Here is a 26,440-nt window from a genome sequence, read left to right as displayed (position 1 = left end):
ACACTGGCTTTTTATATGTTGTTAATATGTGTTCTATGTGTTATGTTATGTTATGGTGTTTACTGTTTATGTCATCGTTGAAGGGGAAAGATGTACAGATAACTCTAGCTGTAGTAAAGACAGCTGCTTGACAGCAGTCGGATAAATAGGAAGCCATCTTGGCCATGCGGCAGTACTACACAAGCTGGCACTGACTCAAGACCTAATAGAGTACTCAACGATATCTACTCGTAAGCCTCTTAATACTACGATATAAGATAACATTACATTGTACACACGCAATTTTAACTGCAGACTGACTAAGGGTCGTTGGGGGAAAAATGTGGTTGGTTAGCGCCTCCCGTTAGCACCTCCAGGGGGCGCTAGGAACTTAGCGCCCGAGCGCGGCGATTTTAGTGCCGCTCGCGAAATTGACCAGAGATCTCCGGCGCCCGCAGATCGTGACGTCAGTCAAGCGTGCAACGCCCCGGTAGCACCCCAGACCGAATATTGAGTCGCGCCCCCTGCCTTAGTGCCTGCCACTAGGAACAACAGGTAGAGGGGAACGTTTTCAGGTCAGGAAGGGGTTGGAGGAGCACTATTTAAAGGCGGGCACTTCCTGCATTTTCTTGTCGGCAAAAATTTTGGTTTTAACGCTGTCCTAAGGAGTTTGGGCCCTCAGCATTAGTGCTTCCAACAAAATTGCTTTCAAGATCTCTCCAGGCCAAGATTCAAGGCTGCATGTGCAGGGAGTGGTTGGCCAGCAAGATGGCCCCTCCCCTTTAAGAACTGGACGGCGCCAGTCTTTCTGGCTTCCATGGTAATTGGCATCGCCTGAGCTTCGGTAGCGTTCTGAGGTAGCGCCTCGCTCCCTGATGTTTGCGCCTTAAGAGGTGTGTAGCGCCTGATTTAGCACTCAAAATCACTGCCAGGGGCGATAGAGGCGGATTTTGCAGTCAGAGACGAAATTTTGCACCCGGACGATATTAGCACACCAAAATGGGCAATACCAAATGTTTCCCCCGTAGTCTTTAAAAAAAAGTTTCACTGAATTCAACACAGTCTCCATAGTTTGTTGGGTTATGATGCAATATAAGTGGTTGCAGGTATGCACAGTGAGAGCCTTATAGGGTTCAGTTTATTTTGTTAGCACTGAGCATTGAGAATTAACATGGTCAAGGTCTTTGACACAGTGGTTAAAGAGGAATTTTTGAAGAGAGGCACTCACATCGAGCTTTACTCAACATAAGTTTGTAGTTAACCTTTTGTAACTTTGCACTGTGCACTCACACATACAGTAAAGCTTGAGGGCCAATTTCATATTGGATTTTTTTTAATTGTTATTTTTTTTTAAATTTTGTGCATCATATTTCAAGCGATAAAAGCTGCAAAAGACATGTAATTGGCAGATTCTATGTTCGAATCATAAACTAGAAATGTGCATAATGTTACAAAATCACATTACTCGGCAAATGTGCAAGTTTAATACTGTAAATGCATTTACGGTGCTGAAATTCAACAGTTAGAAGAAATTCAATAGAAATAGCAATATTAACCCGAACCTCACATTCCACCCCCACCCCAGTTCTACCAAGCCCCAGATTTCACCCTCCCTCCACCAGAGAGCCAAACCCCAGTAACCTCCATGTCACTGCTGCCAAATGTCAGAACCATCCTCCAGCCACCAAAGCCCAGAGCTGCTGCCAATGCTGCACACCAGGTAGCCATTTCTAGCCTGGTACATCTTCCTCACCATCTTGTTGAATATCCTCAGCATTTTTTTAAAAAAAGGATAAAAGTGAAGTACATAGATAAAGGATCAAAAGGCTACTTTGTTTATGAATGTAAGAATTATCAAGGTTACTGAATTAGAGCTTTTGCAGATAAATGCTCAGATGCAGTGTTTAATAGAAAACATAGAAACATAGGAGATAGGAGTAGGCCATTCGGCCCCTCGAGCCTGCTCCGTCATTCAATGCGATCATGGCTGATCATCCAAATTCAGTACCCGGTCCCTGCTTTCTCCCCATACCCCTTGATCCCTTTAACCTTAAGAAATATATCCAACTCCTTCTTGAATATATTTAATGTATTGGCCTCTACTGCCTTCTGTGGTAGAGAATTCCACAGGTTCACCACTCTCTGGGTGAAGAAATTCCTCCTCCATTTCTGTCCTAAATGGCTTACCCCTTATCCTTAGACTGCGACCCCTGGTTCTGGACTCCCCGACCATCGGGAACATCCTTCCTGCATCTAGTCTGTCCAGTCCTGTCAGAATTTTATACGTTTCAATGAGATCCCCTCTCATTCTTCTAAACTCCAGCGAGTACAAGCCCAATCGACCCAATCTCTCCTCATACGTCATTCCTGCCATCCCAGGTATCAGGCTGGTAAATCTTCACTGAACTCCTTCCATGGCAAGAATATCCTTCCTCAGATAAGGCGACCAAAATTGCACACAATACTCAAGATGCACACAATCTCCAAAATACCAATAAAAATCCCAAAATACCATGTAATAAAAACAGAATTTGACTTATTCTGTTCCTGTAAAACAGTGTCCCTGATGACAGATTAGATATTACATTGTATAACACCACTATTATTATAAAACAGAAGACTGTCCGACTCACTGGGAGCAAGGCCACGGGAGATCTGGTATCACAGAGATTACAAATGCCGAGGTGGGTAAAGTAACAAATCAAAAACAGGTACATAAACTTCCAATCACAAGTCACTAAAGATATATGAAAATAAACAGTTCAGAATGACCAGTCAGCAAAATGTGTTAGTAAAGAAAGGAGAAGTGAACCAATGAAATTGCTCAAAATATTTTTTCTCTCTAAAGTGAGAGACTTGGTGCCGGAAGTAAGATTTGTACTGTAATAAAGACGTTAAAAATGACAACATTTACAAGATGATGATTAAACTCAGTATGTTGTCTCCTGTGTGAAATGTCTCTAACACTGGCCGGGAATTTCCTCAGAGCTGCTCTCGCTCCGTCGCCGTAAACTTCTGGCAGCGGAGAGAAAGTATCTCCTCGGAAATTCCAAGCCAATGTTTCCAGATGGAGGTACGTCCCACTCTGAGACCTGTAGCTTTTTAGTTCATAAGGCTTCCCAGTCATATCACCCAGTCAGCTCAAAGGGTGCCACAGGCAGTGGATGACAGTTTCCAACACACAGCAGTGTGAAAGTAGTCACACTTTGGAGCTGGGGGTGGGGGGAGGGGCAATTCCTTTTTGATTGACAGCCAGACTGACCATTCACAAAGCATGCCAAGAGTTACAATAACAGATACTGTTGCGGAATGGAATTTTAAAAATGTAAAGCATAAACTTTTAAACGTTTTGCTGTTCTCTTACGTAACTACAGCTATTGCATGCCCTGATTTTTTTTATGTAACTGTGATATGTGGAAGGAACACATTTATTTATTTGCCCACAGTGGATAATGCAAACACTTATTTATTTTCCAGGAACCAATCAAAAAACAATTATTTTACTGTTTCTCAAACTTCTTTGCAGTTTTTTTTGTGGCCATTCCCTCAGCCCCTTCCTTTTCCAAATAACATCACTTTGAACTCAGTCAGTAAACCCATCCGAAATCTGCTAGTTTGTTTTAAGTTTAGGAGGAGGATTCAACAAAGTTCGATGAAAATTATAGGAGAATTCACTAATTCATTGACATCATCATGGGATTTTGAAGAAAGGCCAGAAGGAAACGTTCAGGAAATTTCTTCAATGTGGAGAAGGAACAGAAAAACGCAAGCATGCTAACTCTATAGAATTCAATGCAGAATAAATTAATTGTTTATTAAAATCATGTTTTAGCTGTATCTTAACTTTTCTGGCTCAACTTCTCAATTTAAATTTGTTCTAGATTTCCTCCTCTCTTATTATCAACGTGGCTCTCCATAGTTTATCAGTTATCTCTCCCCACCTTCCGGTTTTCTTAGGTTCTCTCAATGGCCACAATGCTGCCTGTGGTTGAGTCGCCAGTTTATACTCACTTTCAAGGCAAACACATGAAGTTTGGCCATTTGGTGCCAGTAGATATAGACCACAATAAGGAGAGACAAAGCTTTCAGGAGGGGGCTAGGGGAACAAAAAAAAAAATCAGGAGTAAAAACATCGTGTGTTAAATTGTTTATGATAGGAACATTTACATTCCTATCACATACATTGTCTGCTGAAACTAAACCAGGCTGGTAAGTGGCCCCTTACAGAGAGGAAGAATTTTATTCAGCCCGTCAGTAACACAAGGAGCAATGCTTCAGACAGCTGGTGATCCTTCAGCTTATAAGGCAACCCAATTTCCCTTCTTTGTAAGTCTTTAAGACCTAATTATATCGAAATATGCTGCTGCTCCTCAGCTGACCTACCAGACAAGGCACGATTCTGACTACCCACGTCCTCTAACACAGACAAACACACTGGTGAAATGTGCCCCACTGGGGAAGCCAGAGTACAAATTATCAGCAAAGGCTGGTAATTATAGCCTGTAGTAAGTTGGCTGGGAGTCCGCAACATAAATTCGGACCCTGTAATATTCGCATGGAGATTGCATCCCTTCAATTAAAAAACTTGCATTTCTATAGTGCCTTTAACATAGAAAAACGTCCAAGGCGCTTTTATCTTGATTGCTAATTTTGTAGTCAACATCAATTTTACATTTCCATTAGTTCACAGCAACTCTAATTGTTCCTCGGGCCCAACAGCTGATCAGTTTCAGAAATGCTGGAACTGTAATATTTTTAACTCTTTCCTTCTTGAATTCCTTAGAAAATACCAATTCTGCAGGCTGAAAGCCACTCGAGCTCTTTGTCAGTGTGTGAAGTTTCAGTGCCACGTGTTTGTTATTGTTGGGCCTGTGCAATTCAGGTTTATTCAACTCATAAAATACTTAGTGCATGCTCTGGTTTATATTCCCATCATAAAATATTCCAAGAAACTTTGATGTTGTAGCGGTTCGCTCACGAGCAGCATCTTCATACCTCGCCTACCAAGTCGAGACAGCACGACCGCCGTGACCACCAGCTCGTCAGACCATCTCATCCTTGGACTTTCGTTAAAGCGAATTCTGGGGGGGCCTATGTGGCGGTACCACTGGTTGTCCCTTACATTGAGACACATAATTCCCTTTAACTTACCTTACTGTATGTTTAACTTACCTGTTGGGGCCATTGCCCCGTTAAGACGCGCACTGACGTCACGTCACGTACAACGTGATGTGCATGCGCCGGCACAGCCCGGCCTAGCGTCTTCGGCCTCAACGGCCAGCCGATGGGAGCGACGCGATCTTCCGCTCCTGCGGCAAGCACCGGCACAGCCCGCGTACGTGCTCACGGTCTCCGTATTCGACTCTTCTACCGCCACACGGATCGTCCGCCTCTACGTCCAAAGCAACAGCAAGTATACATCTCTCCAAGCGCGGGGTACAGCATGTTCGGGCCCACAAGATCGGAGCACGCCCCGCGGGGGTACCATGAGGACTCACCCCCGCAAAACACGAGGACGCACTCCTCGCGCACGAGGACCCATCCCTCGCGAACCACGAGAACCCATCCCTCGTGAACACCGACGACTCCTTCTCCGCCGACGACGCACCAGCCCTTCAGCCTGCTGGTTGTGTTACCTACTACACGATTCGGCGTGAACAAAAGCGTGCCGCCCTCCCGGCTGTTTTCTCCTAAATCTACAAGTGTTGCCGCCCTCCAGGCAGAGTTAACCCCTCCTGAAAGCAACAACAACCTGGACCGTTGCCGCCCTTTCTCCAGTTTTCCCTTTAACAAACGCAAACGTCTACTGAAGCTGCACACAGAGGACGGGTCCAACGGGCATCCTGCGGCCGCGATCAGCCACGTGAAAGTTGCTAGCCTCACCGATCACTGATCAACGCAGCAACTCTTCACCCTCCGTTGTGTTCACGTCGTAGCACTATGGCACGCACCGTTCCGTGCGTTCCAGCCTCCCGAAGGTTTCGCTCACCCATCAACGGAGACATCGCCCACGTCCGCCCAACCTGCCCGTCACTCTGACAAGGCCTGCTGTTTCGCACATCTCCACGGTCCTTCGCCTGACGGATACTTTTTATTCGCCATGACGTGCGTAAGGATCCGCTCACGAGCAGCATCTTCATACCTCGCCTATCAAGTCGAGACAGCACGACCGCCGTGACCACCAGCTCGTCAGACCATCTCATCCTTGGACTTTCGTTAAAGCGAATTCTGGGGGGGGGGCCTATGTGGCGGTACCACTGGTTGTCCCTTACATTGAGACACATAATTCCCTTTAACTTACCTTACTGTATGTTTAACTTACCTTTTGGGGCCGTTGCCCTTTTAACTTACCTGTTGGGGCCATTGCCCCTTTAAGACGCGCCCTAGCGCGCTGACGTCACGTCACGTACAACGTGATGTACATGCACCGGCACAGCCCGGCCTAGCGTCTTCGGCCTCAACGGCCAGCTGCCGGGAGCGACGCGATCTTCCGCTCCCGCGGCAAGCACCAGCCTCCCGACTTCGGCCTCAACGGCCAGCGACGCAACGACGCGCATCACGTGACGCCCTAAGCGCGGGAAACGCGAACAACGTGATGACGCCACAACACAAACGCGATGACGTCATCACGCTCCCCACAGGACTGCGAACTCAGTCCTCGTGGAGTCCCCGCTGGGACAAGACCTACACCACGGTGCTCCTACAGTCAGCTATCTTACCTGATGTAATTAGCCTGTTCCTGTAAATAAACAACTTATTTATAGTTCATCGAAGTCAAACTCTCTTATTTAGTGGCGATCTACACGAACCGCTACAATGTGTAATATCTGATCACAATTTGTGCATAGAATTTCTCCCTCCCCTAAAATGTCAACATCTTTTACTTATTAACGTAATGTCTGAGTCTTCACAATCTGCACCACGTTAAAAAAGGTTACTTTAGTTCATTAACTATTTTACCAAGTGCTAGCTTTCATTAGATTTAACAAAGAATTTTAGGTGTAGTGGGAAACATAAATAGATTGCATACTTACCGCTGTGTAAAGCACACTGCAACTAAGGTGTATGTTTGGACCTACTCAATATTAAAACTAACCTATTCTGAGTGTTCCTTGGTGGGTGAGAAGAATTCATCTGTTTTCAGTAAAGTGAGGACATAGGGCAAGAATGCAGTGTATAATTGTACCCATGCAGAATATCTGCTCCATAACATGGGCATCAACAAGATCAACTTGTTTACAGATCAATCATCTGGCCTTTGGTTTTGTTCCAGTCTCTGCTAAACAACAGCAAATACTTGGGTGGAAGCTGAGCAAAAGAACCGTTTGTTTAATACCTCCGGGGGAGGCGGTGGCGTAGTGGTTATGTCACTAGGCTAGTAAGCCAGAGGCTCCGTCATAATGCTCTGAGGATATGGGTTCAAATCCCACCACGGCAGCTGGTGGAATTTAAATTCAATTCAATTTAATTCTGGAATTAAATGTTAGTCTTAGTAATGGCGACCATGATACCATTGTCGATTGTTGCAAAAACCCATCTGGTTCACTAATGTCCTTTAGGGAAGGAAATCTGCCGTCCTTACCTGGTCTGGCTTACATGTGACTCCAGACCCACAGCAATGTGGTTGACTCTTAATGCCCTCTGAAATGGCCTAGCAAGCCACTCAGTTGTAAACAAGCGCTACGAAAAACAATAAGAATAAAACTGGACGGACCACCCGGCATCGACCTCGGCACCGGAAACTACCTTCCTAACAGCATTGTGGGTGTACCTACACCATATGGACTGCAGCGGTTCAAGAAGGCGGCTCACCACCATCTTCTCAAGGGCAATTAGGGATGGACACTAAATGCAGGCCTAGCCAGCCAGCGACGCCCACATCCCATCAATGAATTTTTAAAAATTTAAAAAGTGCATCCTGGTTCCAGGTTCCCGCAGGTGCCTACAGGAAATTACAGTTTCCCCTACCACACCTTATTCAAACTAAGAGCACTGGACGACCATCGCCTGGAATTTCTGCAAGGTCTCCCGATCTCCCACTGTAACTTTGGTGGAAACCATGGAGAAATGACAGAATAGGGTTTCCTCCAATCTTCTGCGGGAGATCGGGACAAGCTCACAGAAATTTCTGTGCTTCACACCGAGTTTAATTTCTCTTTCCCCCAAAAAAGTTATCTACTTTGTCAACTTTTGGTGAAATCCATATAAATACTGTGGCTACAAGAGCTGGTCAGAGGCTGGGTATTCTGCAAAGAGTGTCTCACCTCCTGACTCCCCAAAGCCTTTCCACCATCTACAAGGCACAAGTCAGGAGTGTGATGGAATACTCTCCACTTGCCTGGATGAGTGGAGCTTCAACATCACTCAAGAAGCTCAACATCATCCAGGTCAAAGCAGCCCGCTTGATTGGTACCCTATCCACCACCTTAAACATTCACTCCCTCCACCACCGGTGCACCGTGGCTGCAGTGTGTACCATCCACAAGATACACTGCAATAACTTGCCAAGGCTTCTTCGACAGCACCTCCCAAACCCACAACCTCTACCACCTAGAAGGACAAGGGTAGTAGGCACATGGGAACACCATCACCTCCAAGTTCCCCTCCAAGTCACACACCATCCTGACTTGGAAATATATTGCCATTCCTTCGTCGTCACTGGGTCAATATCCTGGAACTCCCTCCCTAACAGCACCATGGGAGTACCTTCACCACATGGACTGCGGCGGTTCAAGAAGGCAGCTCACCACTACCTTCTCAAGGGCAATTAGGGATGGGCAATAAATGCCGGCCTTGCCAGCGATGCCATATCCCTGGAACAAATTTTTAAAAAAGCACCAATACAACAGTTGTAATTTAACAATAAATCTTTGATGCAGCACTATCCATTTTAATGATACTGAAATATGTTTTGGTGCCTCTAAGTTCTAACATCTCAAGGTGGTCATAAGACAGGTTTTAAATATTAGCGCTGAAGATAAATGTTGAATCAGTAAATAACACTAGAAATAAACAGGTAACATCAGTGGTTTGTACCTGTGATTGGCAAGAATACTGTTAATAATTTAATTCATTATTCTAATCTGATTCTTGCCAAAAGGTAAAATATTTCCATTCTAAGTAGGCCAACCTCTGACATAACCACATTGGATCTGGCCCAAGCCTATGCATCGAGTGCTGTTGAGAAAATGTTAATATAAAGTGCACAACGCAGAGCGTTATTTCCAATGATAACACTGCCATTCCTGTTGGGTAGAGAGATCTCTTGAAAATTAAGCTTTGTAAAAGTCATAAGCATACAGGAAATACCATAAACAAAATCGATACTGTCTGTCTTACTGATGATTTATAAGGGTTAGACCAATGTACAAATTCTACAGTTGCAGAATATTATACATGTAATGTGTGAAATCTAAATCACTGCATCCTTTTCCTTGCAAATAAAGGGCAGTAGGCAAAGTCTCTGTCTAAAGCAATGCACCTTACCTGAGAGCCAGTCAAGATGATGGGCTTTCCTTGGTTCTCACACATGAATGAAAGAGCTGAAGCGGTGTAAGCCATAGTATCTGTGCCATGAAGGATCACAAAACCACTGTACTGTTGGTAGTGAGTCTGAGGGTAAGAATAACAAAGCTTAGAGAGCAGTAGGTCTGTCAGAATGGTTTCCAGTCTACTCAAGGAATCTAGCAGCAGCAGGCTGGTTTGTTGGGAATAGAACAGATGTCAAATTTTACTTCAGCATTGAGTAAATCCCCTTTTCATCTTTCATGTTGTACGCCAGACACTTCAAGCCACTAACCGTGCTGATAAAAAGAGAGCAGACAAAACCAGCACAAAGATCATATAGTACTTCATATTGACCATTTGAGGTCTAGAGTACCATTTTTAACTTAAACAATACAGCACTTTTTGGCCCTGAAATCTGCAGTGGTCACATCTAATGTAAGTGCTGGGATGCACTCACCTGGGACCTCGGGTGCTGACCCCGCCAAAATTTGCCTGCTTAATATACACAGCACTACTGGGGACACAGCCAGTACACCCGCCTGCCACAAGATGCCGCAACATGCAGGAGAGTGGCTGACTGTGGGGAGGTGAGAGGATTGTCAGGACCCCTTTAGAAAGAAAGCAAAAGTGCCTGCATTGGCCCCCTGTTTTTTTTTAAGGGGGAAATCGCATTTAAATAATTTTAAATACTTTTTCAATTAGGGGTCCAGACCACAATCCCAGCCTGGAGCTCCAGGTGGGTCCTTGATTTTGTCGGACCCTACTGATACTGAATCATTGTACACAGTAGTTTGTTCATTTGAAGTTAAAGATGGAACAGAATGCTCAGGGTGCAAAGATAAAACTGCAGTGCTCGAGTTTCAAAATCTTTCATGACATTATGGCCAGCAGCGTTGTTGTGATAGATCCAGATAAAAATCTAAAGGCTTAAAATTGCTGGCTTTTGGTCCCTCTGGGATGGATTACCTTTGTGCTGCAATATCTTTGGGGCCTTTGGAAGACTCAGTACAGAACTCATGTCTCCCGGCAGCAGTCGTGGGATCCACTGGACCCAAGAGTGGTGTGCTGGAATGGAATTACCAGAGTAGTCTGGGAACACTCCCCAAACCCCATGTCCCCAAACTACTGCTGGGATGGAAGGTTGACTGGAAGATGCGGAGGCCCCCTCCCCCACCTAATCAGGATTACAGACAGAGATTAACAAGGGCAGAGACCTGGCTGATCCTGGTTTTGCCCAAAATTCCTTTCCGACGGCAAGCCTGAGGTACACACTCCCTCACCCCAAGAATTTCAGGCCTTTACCATTTTGCTTACATGACTATTTAGCTCATCTGCAAAATTCTCTAACCTGAGATACTTGGCCCACGTCTCAAATTACCTGTATATCAACAGCAATTTTAGCCCAATCATCTGTGGTTATGTTACAGGAGTCCAGCAAAGGCGAATATTCAATTACCGAATATACAATCCTTTTGTGCGACCTGCAACAACTGTAAACAGAATAAAAAGCAAGGTTTTCATTTGTAACATGGATAACATTCAAAACCTACTCAATGTCAATAAATAGGTCGTTAGCTAAACTTTGCTTGTGTCTCGCGTATGCAACATATCAACCTTGACAATAACTATCACTGAAAACTATCTAATTTCTGTCCCAATAAATTCTGGTGTACTCCCCCCTTACTAACACACCATGTCATTCTTTTTAGCCATCTATTGTCTCTTAAATAGCAGTCACTTTGAGTATTTCATCAATTATTAAATATTTGACTGTGTCAACAGTATTAAGCAAGTGGTAGGTTAGCCTTTATTACAAAGGGATTGGAGTACAAGAGTAAAGAAGTCTTACTACAGTTATATAGGGCCTTGGTGAGACCACACCTGGAGTATGGTGTACATTTTTAGTCTCCTTACCTAAGGAATGATATACTTGCCTTAGAGGGAGTGCAACGAAGGTTCACTAGACTGATTCCTGGGATAAGGGGATTGTCCTATGAGGAGAGATTGAGTAGACTAGGCCTATATTCCCTAGAATTTAGAAGAATGAGAGGTGATCTCATTGAAACATATAAAATTCTTAAGGGGCTTGACAGGGTAGATGCTGGGAGGATGTTTCCCCTGGCTGGAGTGTCTAGAACTAGGGCTCACAGTCTCAGAATAAAGCGATTGGCCATTTAGGACTGAGATGAGGAGAATTTCTTTCACTCAAAGGGTTGTGAATCTTCGGAATTATCAACCCCAGAGAACTATGGATGTTCAGTCGTTGAGTATATTCAAGACAGAGATCGATAGATTTTTAGATACTAAGGGACTCAACAGATATGGGAATAGTGTGGGAAGGTGGCGTTGAGGTTGAAGATCAGCCATGATCTTATTGAATGGCAGAGCAGGCTTGAAGGGCCAAATGGTCTACTCCTGCTCCTATTTCTTATGTTCTTAATGTAAAACTGCTGTCTTAATTCCTCCTTGAATGCCACTGGTGAATGCGTGATAATCCCTCAAACAAGATGGTTATCACACAGTAGAATCAAGCACAGGATCAACAATTCCCTTGCTCAAACCCTTCAGTGGAAAAAAAACCTTGAAATAGGACCATCAACCAAAAGACCAATGCAGCCATCCCCCTGGGTAACTTCCATCACATCACCTCATTTTCAAGCGCGTGGGATTCACCAAGTTGGCTGAGGTTGATGGTTACAAACGAATAAGTCCCTTTCAATGCACCTAGCTCTGGTGACATCAAAAGTCAGCTTCAAAGTAGGAAATAAATTATTCTTTATAAAATTAGAAAATATATAGAAAGTATCCAGTAAATCCAGGGGATTTGTTTTGCCATGTACAGGAAACTCTTTGGTATCCGGCACCGACGGGACCGGGATGGTGCCGGTTGATTAAAAATTCCGGCTGACAGAGAGGGTTATCTACCGAGGCTATTTTTAACAAACAAAAATTAAAAAATCAAGAAATGTGCAGTATACAGTAATTGGGTACTCACCTACACCGCGGGAGAGTGAGACTCCTGCTATTGAGGTGTTCGGACTTCCGACAGCGCCAAGAAGCCGAGTAGTGGCAGCTTGGAGAGCTATCCCCACTGACCAACTTGGCCACCGCGGGAGACTCGGACTCGGCAACATTTCCGGTTATTGAGGTGCTATTTTCGGAGCATGAATTTTGCCGGTTAATAGAGAATTCCGGATATTTAGGTGCCGTTTAAACAAGAGTTTCCTGTACCCTGTAGCAGCAAAACGAGCTGTGGCTACGCAGAAGTGAGGACCAAATGACACATTTTATTTTTGGGGCTGATGGTTGAGGAAGAATATTGCCCAGGACACCAAAATAATTCTCTGCTCTTCTTTTAATAGTGAAATGCAGCTTTAACCACCTTAAAATGTAATGTTTCATTTAAAGGATGCCAACTCCGACAATGCAGTACTCCCTCAATACTGCATTGAAATGGTGCCTTGATTGTGCATTCAAGTCCTGGCGTGGGGCTTGAACCCACCATCTTCTGATTGAGAAGTAAAAAAGCTATGAACCGAGCCAAGCTGAATGTAATATCTGTACCAAACTGCCTAAAATGAGTCAGATCTGGACAGAAACCAGTTCAACATTATCCTGCCTAGAATCTGGATTTGTTATCCATGGATTTCTAAAGTTCAGTATTTCCTGAGTTTGATAGCAGACAGGAATTAATCATTACTTACGGAAGAACCAAAATATTTTCTGGTGAGTCACAAAAGTCGTAAAGCTTGGTTTGTTGAGCATAATCTTCATCATGTAGGCCTGGCAGTTTTCGAAGGGCCTTGACAAAGGCATTCTGTTGTGGCGCAAGTACTAAAGGCAAAGGAAACAAAGCAAATATATATTTGTAACAAAAAGTGTTGGTGAAAAATAGATTCACTCGAGTCTGTCTTAAAGTAAAAGTACACAGTTTATTAACAGAACGTTCTGGGAGAAGAACCATAGACCCCGCGGTCTAGTGATAAGCTTCTCATCGTTACAGTGATATCAAACTTCTTTTATACAGGCAAAACACTACACACAAATGTGTTCACCCAATTATGTTCCCCCAGCAACAATTCTCGTCCTCATCCAATCACATTCCCCCAGCAACAACTCCCCTGTCCTCACAGGAATGATATGGAACCTTCTAGAACTTTGGGTGGTTTTTAATAGTTAATTACAAAATGGGCAGTTTTGCAGCTACCAATTACTGTAACTCATCAATACACACAATTTTGATTCATCTACTTTGCATTATAGAATAGTAGAATTACATTAATACATCCAAAGGGCTTCCAACAAATAGTTTGCAGAAGGCTGCACCACTGAATAATTGTGAAATATTTAGTGTTTCCCACATTCAATAACTGTTCAACAATAAAGTCAAGCACAATGGTTTTAATGGGAGCAGACACAAACAGTTAATTCCTGCCCCGTCTTAAGCTGAGTTTGTTTTGTCTTGTGCCATTGTTTCTTATTTACAAGTTCACTTCTTACAATACATTCTTTAACTCTTTATGTTGCTGCTTTAAGCTATATAATTTTCACCCTAACAAAAGCAATGGTCATACTTGCTTCCTTTACAAGGCATTTATATTTGGCAGCATTGTAATGGTTGTTATATTTATCTTGAAGGGATAATTACTAGTCCTAGCCCTTTTCGGGCTACCCCGGATCAGGCATATTCCCCAGACGTTCACCTTCAACTAAAGTTAGAGATAGCCGAATCCTATAAGATGCTTAATTGGGTCTAAAGGTCCAGACGATCTCTCCCGAAAGGAAAGGAATAACCTGAAGATGTTACCGTCCTCCAGATAGCACTTTTAATAAGTTTAACTAGACTGTAACCTTCCGGATATTATGAGGGTCCGGAAAACTCCCCCAGAATTCTGCAACTCCTCACCAAAGAGTGTACAGAGATTGAGTTTGCGAGTTTGATACAGAAGTACTATGTCACACAATTCTAAAAATATATAGATTTATTAAAGAACCGACATGTAGTTAACAGCTGGTGATTCAATCACAACTTTAACAGTTCCAAAAACAAATAGCTTACAATCCTTATTCTCAAATTTTAACTTTGTTACATTTTTACATTTCTTACTTATTTCTAATCCAGGATATCCACCAAAATCAAAGTACCTTTTGATCCCCAAGACTCAAAGAGTTAAAAACTTACAGAGCCTGCCTCTGAAGTTGAGAATTGCTTTGCCCCTTTCAGCGACTTCTGACTTCCTGTTTGAAAGTTCTATATTTTAATACCCTTTTTCAGTGGTATATCCTTTGAAGTTTTCTGATGTAAGCTAATTATCTCTAGTCATCTTTCTGTTGACTTCTTTCTATTCTTACTGTCAATTCAGCAGTTAGCTTGCAGAATTCTGTCTGCTGTGTAGGTGTCCCAAACTTATCATAAAAAAGTTATAACAGGTGTATCTATTTGATGCTATTTTTACGAAGGTCTTCTATTCAATTCTTAAATCACCGTAGCTGGTTGTAAGCAGACTTCGCATCTCCCATGTGTTCCAAGTTCAATACAAAAACCATGTGATTGCTTGGTGCATCTATTGGTGTCATATTTATGAAGGCATATGATTCTTTAATGATCTGTGTTTCTGTTCGAAGTGTTAGTTTATAACACTTTAAACTGGGTATAGCTATTGTGTTCTTTCCAAACTGCATACTTCTTGGAAGCTCCAACCCATTGCTTCAATAATGCGGCGGCTGTATAAAAGGCTCCAAGAGACCAGGTAGGCCTCAGTGCGGAGCGAGAGTCGGCGGGAATCGCGGAGCAGAGCGGCAGAGTATAAAAGGCTCCAACAGACCAGGTAGTCGTCAGTGCAGAGCGAGAGTCAGCGGGAATCGCGGAGCACAGCGGCGGCTGGAAAAAGGCTCCAAGAGACCAGGTAGGCGTATCAGTCTCCAAATTCCGAGGGAAGGAGAGAAGTAAAAAGTAATCGAAGTGTGACGTCACCAGAAAGCAGGTAAGTGATTGGTTGGTGAGTATTTCTCTCTTTTTTAAACTTAAACTCTGTGGTTTATAGTTTCTAAAGTCTCTGTGGTGTAGCGGGGACTGTTTGTAATCCAGGGCTCTTAAATATACCATTTAACTGTAGTGTAATTGGTGGGAGTGATTTGATTTAATTGCAATTAATTAAAGGGTAAGTCATGGCAGGACAGCCCGGCCCCGTGGTATGCTCCTCCTGCGCTATGTGGGAACTCAGGGACGCTTCCTGTGTCCCTGACAACCATGTGTGCAGGAAATGTGTCCAGTTGCAGCTACTGGCAGACCGCATTGCGGTGCTGGAGCAGCGATTGGATACATACTGGACCATTCACGATGCTGAGGACGTCGTGAATAGCACATTTAATCAGTTGGTCACACCGCAGGTAAAGGTGGCACAGGCAGAAAGGGAACGGGTGACCAACAGGCAGAGTAGTAGGCACAGGCAGGTAGTGCAGGGGTCCCCTGTGGCCACCCCCCTCTCAAACAGATATGCCGCTTTGGATACTGATTGGGGGGGGGGGGGGAGATGGCTTACCAGGGGAAGGCAGCAGCAGCCAACCTCCTGGCACCAGGGGTGGCTCTGCTGCACAGGACGGGAGGAAAAAGAAGGGTAGAGCTATAGTAATAGGGGACTCTATTGTAAGGGGAATAGATAGGCGTTTCTGCGGCCGCAAACGAGACTCCAGGACGGTGCAAGGGTCAAGGATGTCCCAGAGCGGCTGCAGAACATCTTGGAAGGGGAGGGTGAACAGCCAGTTGTCGTCCTGCATATAGGTACCAACGATATAGGTATAAAATGGGATGAGGTCCTAAAAGCTGAATATAGGGAGTTAGGAGGTAAATTTAAAAATAGGACCCCAAAGGTAGTAATCTCAGGATTGCTACCAGTGCCACGTGCTAGTCAGAGTAGAAATAGAAGGATATTTCAGATGAATACGTGGCTAGAGGAATGGTGCCAGGGGGAGGGATTCAAATTCCTGGGACATTGGAACCGGTTCTGGGGGAGGTGGGACCAGTTCAAACTGGACGGTTTGCACCTGGGCAGGGCCAGGACCGATGTCCTAGGGGGAGTGTTTGCTAGTGCTCTGGGGGAGGGTTTAAACTAAAATGGCAGGGGGTTGGGAACCTGAGCAGGGGGAAAGAGGAAAGGGAAACAAGGATAAAAGCAAAATATAGGAAGGAGAAAATCAAAAGTGTCAGTCAGAGAAATCAACTGTTTAAATCAAACATGGCTACAGTAAATAATAATTCTAATAGGTCGAAGAGCGATAAAAAAACAAGCTTGAAGGCTTTGTGTCTTAATTCGAGGAGCATTCGTAATAAGGTGGATGAATTAGCTGCGCAAATAGAGGTAAACGAATATGATTTGATTGGGATTACGGAAACATGGCTCCAGGGTGGCGAAGGCTGGGAACTCAACATCCAGGGGTATTCAATATTCAGGTAAGATAGGCAAAAAGGAAAGGGAGGTGGGGTAGCATTACTGGTTAAAGAAGGGATTAACACAATTGTAAGGAAGGATATTAGCTCTGATGATGTGGAATCTGTATGGGTAGAACTGAGAAATACCATGGGGCAGAAAACATTAGTGGGAGTGGTATATAGACCTCCAAACAGTAATGTGGAGGTTGGGGATGGCATTAAAAGGGAAATTAGAGAAGCGTGCAAAAAGGGCACAGCAGTCATCATGGGTGACTTTAATCTACATATAGATTGGGCTAACCAAATTAGTTACAATACTGTGGAGGAGGAATTCCTGGAGTGTTTACGGGATGGTTTCCTGGACCAATATGTCGAGAAACCAACCAGAGATCAGGCCATCTTAGACTGGGTATTATGTAACGAGAAAGGATTAATTAGCAACCTTGTTGTACGAGGCCCCTTGGGTCGGAGCGATCATAATATGATCGAATTCTTCATTAAGATGGAGTATGAAGGAGTTGACTCAGAGACTAGGGTCCTGAGTTTAAATAAAGGAAACGACGATGGTCTGAGGCGCGAATTGGGTAGGATTGACTGGGGAATGTCACTCAAAGGGTTAACGGTGGATAGGCAATGGCAAACATTCAAAGACCGCATGGATGAACTACAGAATTTGTTCATCCGTTTGGCATAAAAATAAAACAAAACAGGTGACTCAACCGTGGCTAACGAGGGAAATTAGGGATAGCATCAGATCCAAGGAGGACGACATTAAATTGGCCAGAAAAAGCAGTAATCCAGAGGATTGGGAGCAGTTTAGGATTCAACAAAGGAGGACAAAGGGATTAATTAAGAAAGGGAAAATAGAATACGAGTGTAAGCTTGCAGGGAACATAAAAACTGACTGTAAAAGCTTTTATAGATATGTGAAGAGAAAAAGATTGAAGTCAAGCGTAGGTCCCTTGCAGTCAGAATCAGGGGAATTTATAATGGGGAACAAAGAAATGGCAGACCAATTAAATACATATTTTGGTTCGGTCTTCACAAAGGAGGACACAAATAACCTCCCAGAAATGTCGGGGAACATAGGGTCTAATGAAAGGGAAGAACTGAAAGAAATCAGTATTTGTAGGGAAATGGTGTTAGAGAAGTTGATGGGATTGAAGGCCGATAAATCCCCAGGGACTGATAATCTAAAGGAAGTGGCCCTAGAAATAGTAGATGCATTGCTGATCATCTTCCAACATTTGATGGAATCTGGAACAGTACCCATGGATTGGAGGGTAGCTAATGTTACCCCACTATTCAAAAAAGAATTGTATTCAACGACAATCTGTAACCTCATGGCCCGGCATATCCCTCACTCTACCATTACCACGAAGCCGGGAGATCAACCCTGGTTTAACAAAGAGTGCAGGAGCGCATGCCAGGAACAGCACCAGGCATACCGAAAAATGAGGTGTCAACCTGGTGAGGCTACAACACAGGACTACTTGCATGCCAAACAACGGAAGCAACATGCGATAGACAGAGCTAAGCGATCTCACAACCATCGGATCAGATCAAAGCTCTGCAGTCCTGCCACATCCGGTCGTGAGTGGTGGTGGACAATTAAACAGTTAACAGGAGGAGGAGACTCCAAAAATATCCCCATCCTCAATGATGGTGGAGCCCAGCACGTGAGTGCAAAAGACAAGGCTGAAGCATTTGCAACTATCTTCAGCCAGAAGTGCCGAGTGGATGATCCATCTCGGCCTCCTCCTGAGGTCCCCAGCATCACAGATGCCAGTCTTCAGCCCATTCAATTCACTCCACATGATGTCAAGAAACGGCTGAAGACACTGGATACTGCAAAGGCTATGGGCCCTGACAACATTCCGGCAATAGTACTGAAGACTTGTGCTCCAGAACTAGCTGCGCCCCTAGCCAAGCTGTTCCAGTACAGCTACAACACTGGCATCTACCTGGCAATGTGGAAAATTGCCCAAGTATGTCCTGTCTATAAAAAGCAGAACAATCCGACCCGGACAATTACCGTCCCATCAGTCTACTCTCAATCATCAGCAAAGTGATGGAAGGTGTCATCGACAGTGCTATCAAGCGGCACTTCTCAGCAATAACCTGCTAACTGACGCCCAGTTTGGGTTCCGCCAGGGCCACTCAGCTCCTGACCTCATTACAGCCTTGGTCCAAACATGGACAAAAGAGCTGAACTCAAGAGGTGAGGTGAGAGTGACTGCCCTTGACATCAAGACAGCATTTGATCAAGTGTGCCATCAAGGAGCCCTAGCAAAACTGAAGTCAATGGGAATCAAGGGGCAAACTCTCCATTGGTTGGAATCATACCTAGCACAAAGGAAGTTGGCTGTGGTTGTTGGAGGTCATTCATCTCAATCACATGACATCACTGCAGGAGTTCCTCGGGGCAGTGTCCTAGGCCCAACCATCTTCAGCTGTTTCATCAATGACCTTCCCTCCATCATAAGGTCAGAAGTGGAGATGTTTGCTGATGATTGCACACTGTTCAGCACCATTCAAGACTCGTCAGATACTGACGCAGTCCGTGTCCATATGCAGCAAGACCTGGACAACATTCAGACTTGGGCTGACAAGTGGCAAGTAACATTCACACCACACAAGTGCCAGGCAATGACCATCTCCAACAAGCGAGACTCTAACCATCTCCCCTTGACATTCAATGGCATTACCATTGCTGAATCCCCCACTATCAACATCCTGGGGGTTACCATTGATCAGAAACTGAACTGGACCAGCCATATAAATACTGTGGCTACAAGAGCAGGCCAGAGGCTGGGAATTCTGCGGCGAGTGTCTCACCTCCTGACTCCCCAAAGCCTTTCCACCATCTACAAGGCACAAGTCAGGAGTGTGATGGAATACTCTCCATTTGCCTGGATGAGTGCAGCTCCAACAACACTCAAGAAGCTCGACACCATTCAGGATAAAGCAGCCCGCATGATTGGCACTCCATCCACCACCTTCAACATTCACTCCCTCCACCACCGGCGCACTGTGGCTGCAGTGTGTACCATCTACAAGATGCACTGCAGCAACTCGCCAAAGCTCCTACAACAGCACCTTCCAAACCCGCGACCTCTACCACTTAGAAGGACAAGGGCAGCAGACGCATGGGAACATCACCACCTACAAGTTCCCCTCCAAGCCACACACCATCCTGACTTGGACCTGTATCGCCGTTCCTTCACTGTCGCTGGGCCAAAATCCTGGAACTCCCTTCCTAACAGCATTGTGGGTGTACCTACACCATATGGACTGCAGCGGTTCAAGAAGGCGGCTCACCACCATCTTCTCAAGGGCAATTAGGGATGGGCACTAAATGCAGGCCTAGCCAGCGACGTCCACATCCCATCAATGAATTAAAAAAAAGAGAAAACAGGGAATTACAGACCGGTAAGCCTGACATCGGTAGTGGGGAAAATGCTAGAGTCCATTATAAAAGATGTAATAGCAGAGCACTTGGAAAACAGTGACAGGATCGGACAAAGTCAACATGGATTTACTAAAGGTAAATTGTGCTTGACTAAGCTACTGGAATTTTTTGAGGATCTAACTAGTAAAATAGATAAGGGAGAACCAGTGGATGTGGTGTATTTGGACTTTCAGAAGGCTTTCGATAAGGTCCCACATAAGAGATTAGCATGTAAAGTTAAGGCACATGGGATTGGGGGCAAGGTATTGACTTGGATAGAGAACTGGTTGGCAGATAGAAAGCAAAGAGTTGGAATAAACGGGTCTTTTTCAAAGTGGCAGGCAGTGACTAGTGGGGTACCGCAGGGATCGGTCCTTGGACCCCAGCTATTCACAATATATATTAATGATCTAGACAAGGGAACTAGATGTAATATCTCCAAATTAGCAGACGACACAAAGCTGGGTGGGCGTGTGTGCTGTGAGGAGGATGCAGAGAAAATACATAATGATTTGGACAGGTTGGGTGATTGGGCAGAAGCATGGCAGATGCAATATAATGTGGATAAATGCAAGGTTATCCACTTTGGTGGCAAAAACAGGAAGGCAGATTATTATCTGAATGGCAATAGATTGGGAGAAGGGGAAGTGCAATGAGACCTGGGTGTCCTTGTGCACCAGTCGCTGAAGGTAAGCATGCAGGTGCAGCAGGCGGTTAAGAAGGCAAATGGTATGTTGGCCTTCATAGCGAGAGGGTTCGAGTACAGGAACAAGGATGTCTTGCTGCAGTTGTACAGGGCCTTGGCGAAACCACATCTTGAGTATTGTGTGCAGTTTTGGTCGCCTTATCTGAGGAAGGATATTCTTGCCATGGAAGGAGTTCAGAGAAGATTCACCAGGCTGATACCTGGGATGGCAGGAATGACGTATGAGGAGAGATTGGGTCGATTGGGCTTGTACTCGCTGGAGTTTAGAAGAATGAGAGGGGATCTCATTGAAACTTATAAAATTCTGGCAGGACTGGACAGACTAGATGCAGGGAGGATGTTCCTGATGGTCAGGGAATCCAGAATCAGGGGTCACAGTCTAAGGATAAGGGGTAGGTCTTTTAGGACAGAAATGAGGAGGAATTTCTTCACCCAGAGAGTGGTGAGCCTGTGGAATTCTCTACCACAGAAGGCAGTAGAGGCCAATTCATTAAATATATTCAAGAAAGAGTTGGATATATTTTTTTAAGGCTAAAGGGATCAAGGGGAATGGGGAGAAAGCAGGGACCGGCTACTGAACTTGGATGATCAGCCATGATCGCATTGAATGGCGGAGCAGGCTCGAGGGGCCAAATGGCCTACTCCTGCTCCTATCTTCTCTGTTTCTAATAGGGCCATTGTTTCAGTGTCAACAACCAATTCCCATTTCAAAAGCTTATATGGTGTTTACAGCTTTGTGTAAACAACTCATCTTATCTCAGAAGCCTGTATTTACAGCTTTATGTCATTGAGACTTTTAGATTTTTAAACCCAGTTTATCATGTTTTAATAAAGTCAGAATTCTGTTCATAGGATGGTGTATTTTTCTGAATAGGTATTGCTCATTCCTTTACAATCTATCCACACAGAGGTGTTTAGTTTTGGAACTTCCACATTTATGGGTTCTTTTCTATGGAATATATGCAAGACTATTAAATAAAGTGCTAATAACAAAGAAGTCATGTAATTTTCAAGCAGCTTTCAATTGAAACAGTATTAAAATCCAGTAAAATTTCCTTAAAGGGCATGTTAAGTGCATCTTTTTGCTGTTTCCCACACATTAACTTTACAGTGTCCTGTTTCACCAGCTTGTCACTCAATCTCTTGTTCTTAGGGCCTTTTGTAGACATGCACCTCAAAATCAGCAAGAGAGAAATCATACAAGCACAGTACACATGCAACATTAGAATGAGGAAGAGACTGACCCACTTTATTCCCAGCTATTTAGAGCAGTATTTGAAGCCCCAGAATTGAAAGTACAGCGTCTCACCCAACTTGAACTTTAATTACATCAATTATTGTAAAACTTAGTGCCTACATCATACCTTTATGCATTGGAACAAAACATTGTTTGCTAGTTAGTGTAAAAGTCATGAATAGCACAATAAAACCAGGTACATGCAAGTGGATCAATAACATGGTGACTCCTCTATTCACTAATACACAGCTAAGCCTCCATGGGGGTAATTCTAATCTAACTCAGCAGTTGGGAAACCCACAGGATCGGTTTTATACCCTGTCTAATATACAGGAAACTTTCTGGTATCCAGCACTGACAGGACCGAGTTGGTGCCGTCCCATCAAAACTGCCGTATAAACCAGCGCTAATGTTAAAACATACGGAGCTTCTTAGCTCCGTGTGAAACAACAAATCCTGTTGCTTAGCAACAGCTTCAAAACAGTCGGCCGCAGCTTAAAAGTGTCTCTGTAGCTAAGCAACAGCTTCAGCTAGACCTTGCAGAGCCTGACTGGAAAAAAAAAAGCAACGAGAAGTAAAAAAGCTTATAGGAAACAGCTCCTGAATTTTGCCGGTAGATAGAGCTTTCCGGACATTTAACCTCCGGTTAAACGAAAGTTCCCTGTAGTAAAATTGGGCAGGGTGCAAAACCAGCGTCAATTTCCAGACGAGCGGGGTTAGGTGAAAATGCTCCCAATATCTCTGTTCCATCCTCATTCGTTCCCTTGCAAACTAGCTGGATTACACAGAATATGGCAGTTGTGTTCTCCAACCCCAAAATTGGACAACATGCAATCTGAGCTATTGTACCAAGTCATTCATTTTTGTTCAAAATGACTAGATATGTTTCTGACATCAGGACTGGGGGGTCAGCTGATGAGCTTTATCATGGGAAAGTTGGTTCATAGAAAATCTCAGTACACTTTATATCCCGGTATTGCAACTAGCAGAAATTAAGTTAGCTGATGATAGATCTCAGCCTATTTTACACCTTCTAAAATTCCAATCCAAAGCAGTAACTTTGTTCACCGTGTGATGAAAAACTTCAATTAAACAGCTGAAATTTATATATTGGAAATTTATTATAAAAATATCTGCAAGACGGTTATGCCCCGTGACCAGATTGTGTGAATAAAACAAAATGATTTAATGCAGTAATTAAGGAAAAATTCATATTTTATATCTGACCATAACTCTCACTTTATAACCACACATTACACTTTTTTACTGTTACTTATTTTTAGATTTTAACAGGGAATAAGGATAGAAACATTTTAGCACTTAATTAATTCATGAGATATAACTTTCACATCCACCCAGAGATGTCAACTTTAATTCCCCCAGTGAGGACTGAAATTTTAAAAAGGGACATATACATCTCCAGGGGAGCTCTGCCAGTGGCCTGACCAACAGTTATCCGTCAAGCAACGACAACAAAAGTGGATTAACTGGCAATTTCTCGCACTGTTGTTTGTGCGGCCTTGCTGTGTGCAAATTAACTGCCGTGTTTCCCTACAAAACAACAGCAACCGCACTTTAAAAGGAATTCATTACGGTAAAGTGCTATGGGAAGCCCCGAGGATGACAGGTGCTATATAAATACAAGGTCATTCTTTTTATTGCCAAGCTATTTTCAATCCAAATAATTACTTTGCCATTCATTCCATAAGCCTCAACTTTCCTTAAAAGTTGCACACATGAAATTTTATCAAGTGCCTTTTAAAAATGCAGACAAATTATATCTACTGGATAGGCCTCGCTTACTATGGTAGCTACCTTTTCAAAGAATTTCAGCATATTAGTGGGGTATGGACTATTGCTTCTAAATCCAAGCTAACTATGCTTTGTGTTCTTTAGATAAGCAAATTCACCATTCTTAAATGTTTAAAAGCATCTTTAGATATTAGTCTAAATGGTCTATAATTTCTAGATTCATCTCTCACTGATTTTTGACAGCTAGGATAACGTTTGCTATTCTCCAGGTTTCAGGTACAGCTCCAGTGTTTTAGAGTTTTTAAACATATCTGCTAGAGCCTCATTTATTTCCTTGAGAATTCTAAGGTGTATCCCATTTGGCACGGCTATCTTTAAAGACGTGTAGGGGACCAAATTCCTCCTGCTGATAAATTTACAAAATATTCAATGAGAGTACAAAATGGGAAGTTATTGACTAGAAGAACTTCACTGCCTTAATTTCATGAGTATCTTCCAAACATATGTTGTCTATTTGAGTCTAAAGTCTTGAACTAAAATGATTGGTTCGGGATTTAGATTTTCATTAATGATTAATTTATTCAAGAATTGTGAGGAACATGTCTTAGCATTTTTTGATATTCTACAATGTCTCTTTCCTTATCCCCTTGAGGACATAATTGGTCTTTACTGTAGCTTTAAAAACATTCTTTAGGTCTAGCAGATGTTGTTTGCTGCAGTCTAATATTGCGTGTGAACATCAAGGTCTTAAAGCATAGTACTTATCTTGTCCATGAGATAACTGGCAGTCAAAAGAAATTTTTGAGAGTCCCTAATGTCACATGCCAAAACCCATTCTTATTGTCAGCCTTGGCTCAGTTGGTTCTGGGCATAGGTGCCATTCCACAGACTTGAGCAGTGCTGAGGGGGTGTTGCACTGTCGGAGCCCTTGGGCTAGATTTTCAGTATAGACAGTTTTGGGGCGCTAACCTTAGCGGCCGCCCCAAAGTAGCGCCCCGTTGCCGGAAATTCAGTGGCTTCGCCCTAAGAGGTTGGTGGAGCGCTAAAAGAGGCGTTCCACTACTATCTTTAGGCGCTAAGCCGGCGGTGCAGAGCGCAACACCTAAGCTCGGGCGCAGCGCATGGCAGACACTCTGGTGCCAGTGAGCTCGAAGAAGAAGAAGAAGAAGACGAGGACGAGGACGAGGAGGAGGAGGAGGAGGAGTAAGAGGAGGAGGAGTAAGAGGAGGAGGAGTAGAGAGGAGGAGGAGTAAGAGGAGTAGTAAGAGGAGGAGTAAGAGGAGTAGTAAGAGGAGGAGGAGGAGGAGGAGTAAGAGGAGTAGTAAGAGGAGGAGGAGGAGGAGGAGTAAGAGGAGTAGTAAGAGGAGGAGGAGGAGGAGGAGTAAGAGGAGTAGTAAGAGGAGGAGGAGGAGGAGGAGTAAGAGGAGTAGTAAGAGGAGGAGGAGGAGGAGTAGTAAGAGGAGTAGTAAGAGGAGGAGGAGGAGGAGTAGTAAGAGTAGTAAGAGGAGGAGGAGGAGGAGTAGTAAGAGGAGTAGTAAGAGGAGGAGGAGGAGTAGTAAGAGGAGGAGGAGTAAGAGGAGGAGGAGGAGGAGTAGTAAGAGGAGGAGGAGTAAGAGGAGGAGGAGTAAGAGGAGGAGGAGGAGGAGTAGTAAGAGGAGGAGGAGTAAGAGGAGGAGGAGGAGGAGTAGTAAGAGGAGGAGGAGTAAGAGGAGGAGGAGGAGGAGTAGTAAGAGGAGGAGGAGTAAGAGGAGGAGGAGGAGGAGTAGTAAGAGGAGGAGGAGTAAGAGGAGGAGGAGGAGGAGTAGTAAGAGGAGGAGGAGTAGAGGAGGAGGAGGAGGAGGAGTAGTAAGAGGAGGAGGAGTAAGAGGAGGAGGAGTAAGAGGAGGAGGAGGAGGAGTAAGAGGAGGAGGAGGAGGAGGAGTAGTAGGAGGAGGAGGAGGAGTAAGAGGAGGAGGAGGAGGAGTAGTAGGAGGAGGAGGAGTAAGAGGAGGAGGAGGAGTAGTAGGAGGAGGAGTAAGAGGAGGAGGAGGAGGAGGAGGAGTAGTAGGAGGAGGAGGAGTAAGAGGAGGAGGAGGAGTAGGAGGAGGAGGAGTAGTAGGAGGAGGAGGAGTAAGAGGAGGAGGAGGAGGAGGAGGAGTAGTAGGAGGAGGAGGAGGAGTAAGAGGAGGAGGAGGAGGAGTAGTAGGAGGAGGAGGAGGAGGAGGAGGAGGAGGAGGAGTAAGAGGAGGAGGAGGAGGAGGAGTAGGAGGAGGAGGAGGAGGAGGAGTAAGAGGAGGAGGAGTAGGAGGAGGAGGAGGAGTAGGAGGAGGAGGAGGAGTAAGAGGAGGAGGAGGAGGAGGAGGAGGAGTAAGAGGAGTAGGAGGAGGAGGAGGAGGAGTA

At 44.3% G+C, this 26,440-nt stretch overlaps 1 protein-coding gene across 5 annotated transcripts in view; it reads right to left on the bottom strand.

The window, feature by feature from the left end:
• The window catches only part of aspg (asparaginase homolog (S. cerevisiae)), a 149,596-nt gene that overhangs the window by 100,945 nt on the left and 22,211 nt on the right, over positions 1-26,440 (bottom strand). For all 5 annotated transcript variants that reach the window (XM_086003096.1, XM_086003095.1, XM_086003097.1 and 2 more), the window contains exons 2-4: positions 13,191-13,320; positions 10,865-10,976; positions 9,466-9,591 (exon numbers count right to left, since the gene is read on the bottom strand). In XM_086003096.1, the coding sequence (XP_085859222.1) occupies positions 9,466-9,591; positions 10,865-10,976; positions 13,191-13,320 (368 nt within the window). The remainder of the gene's footprint in view (positions 1-9,465; positions 9,592-10,864; positions 10,977-13,190; positions 13,321-26,440) is intronic.

The sequence above is a fragment of the Somniosus microcephalus genome, chromosome 12, assembly GCF_052327205.1.
Source record: "Somniosus microcephalus isolate GS21.2 chromosome 12, FLI_Smic_1.0, whole genome shotgun sequence".
NCBI lineage: Eukaryota > Metazoa > Chordata > Chondrichthyes > Squaliformes > Somniosidae > Somniosus > Somniosus microcephalus.
Note: the sequence above shows the minus strand (reverse complement) of the source record. Positions and strands in the feature narration are given on the sequence as shown.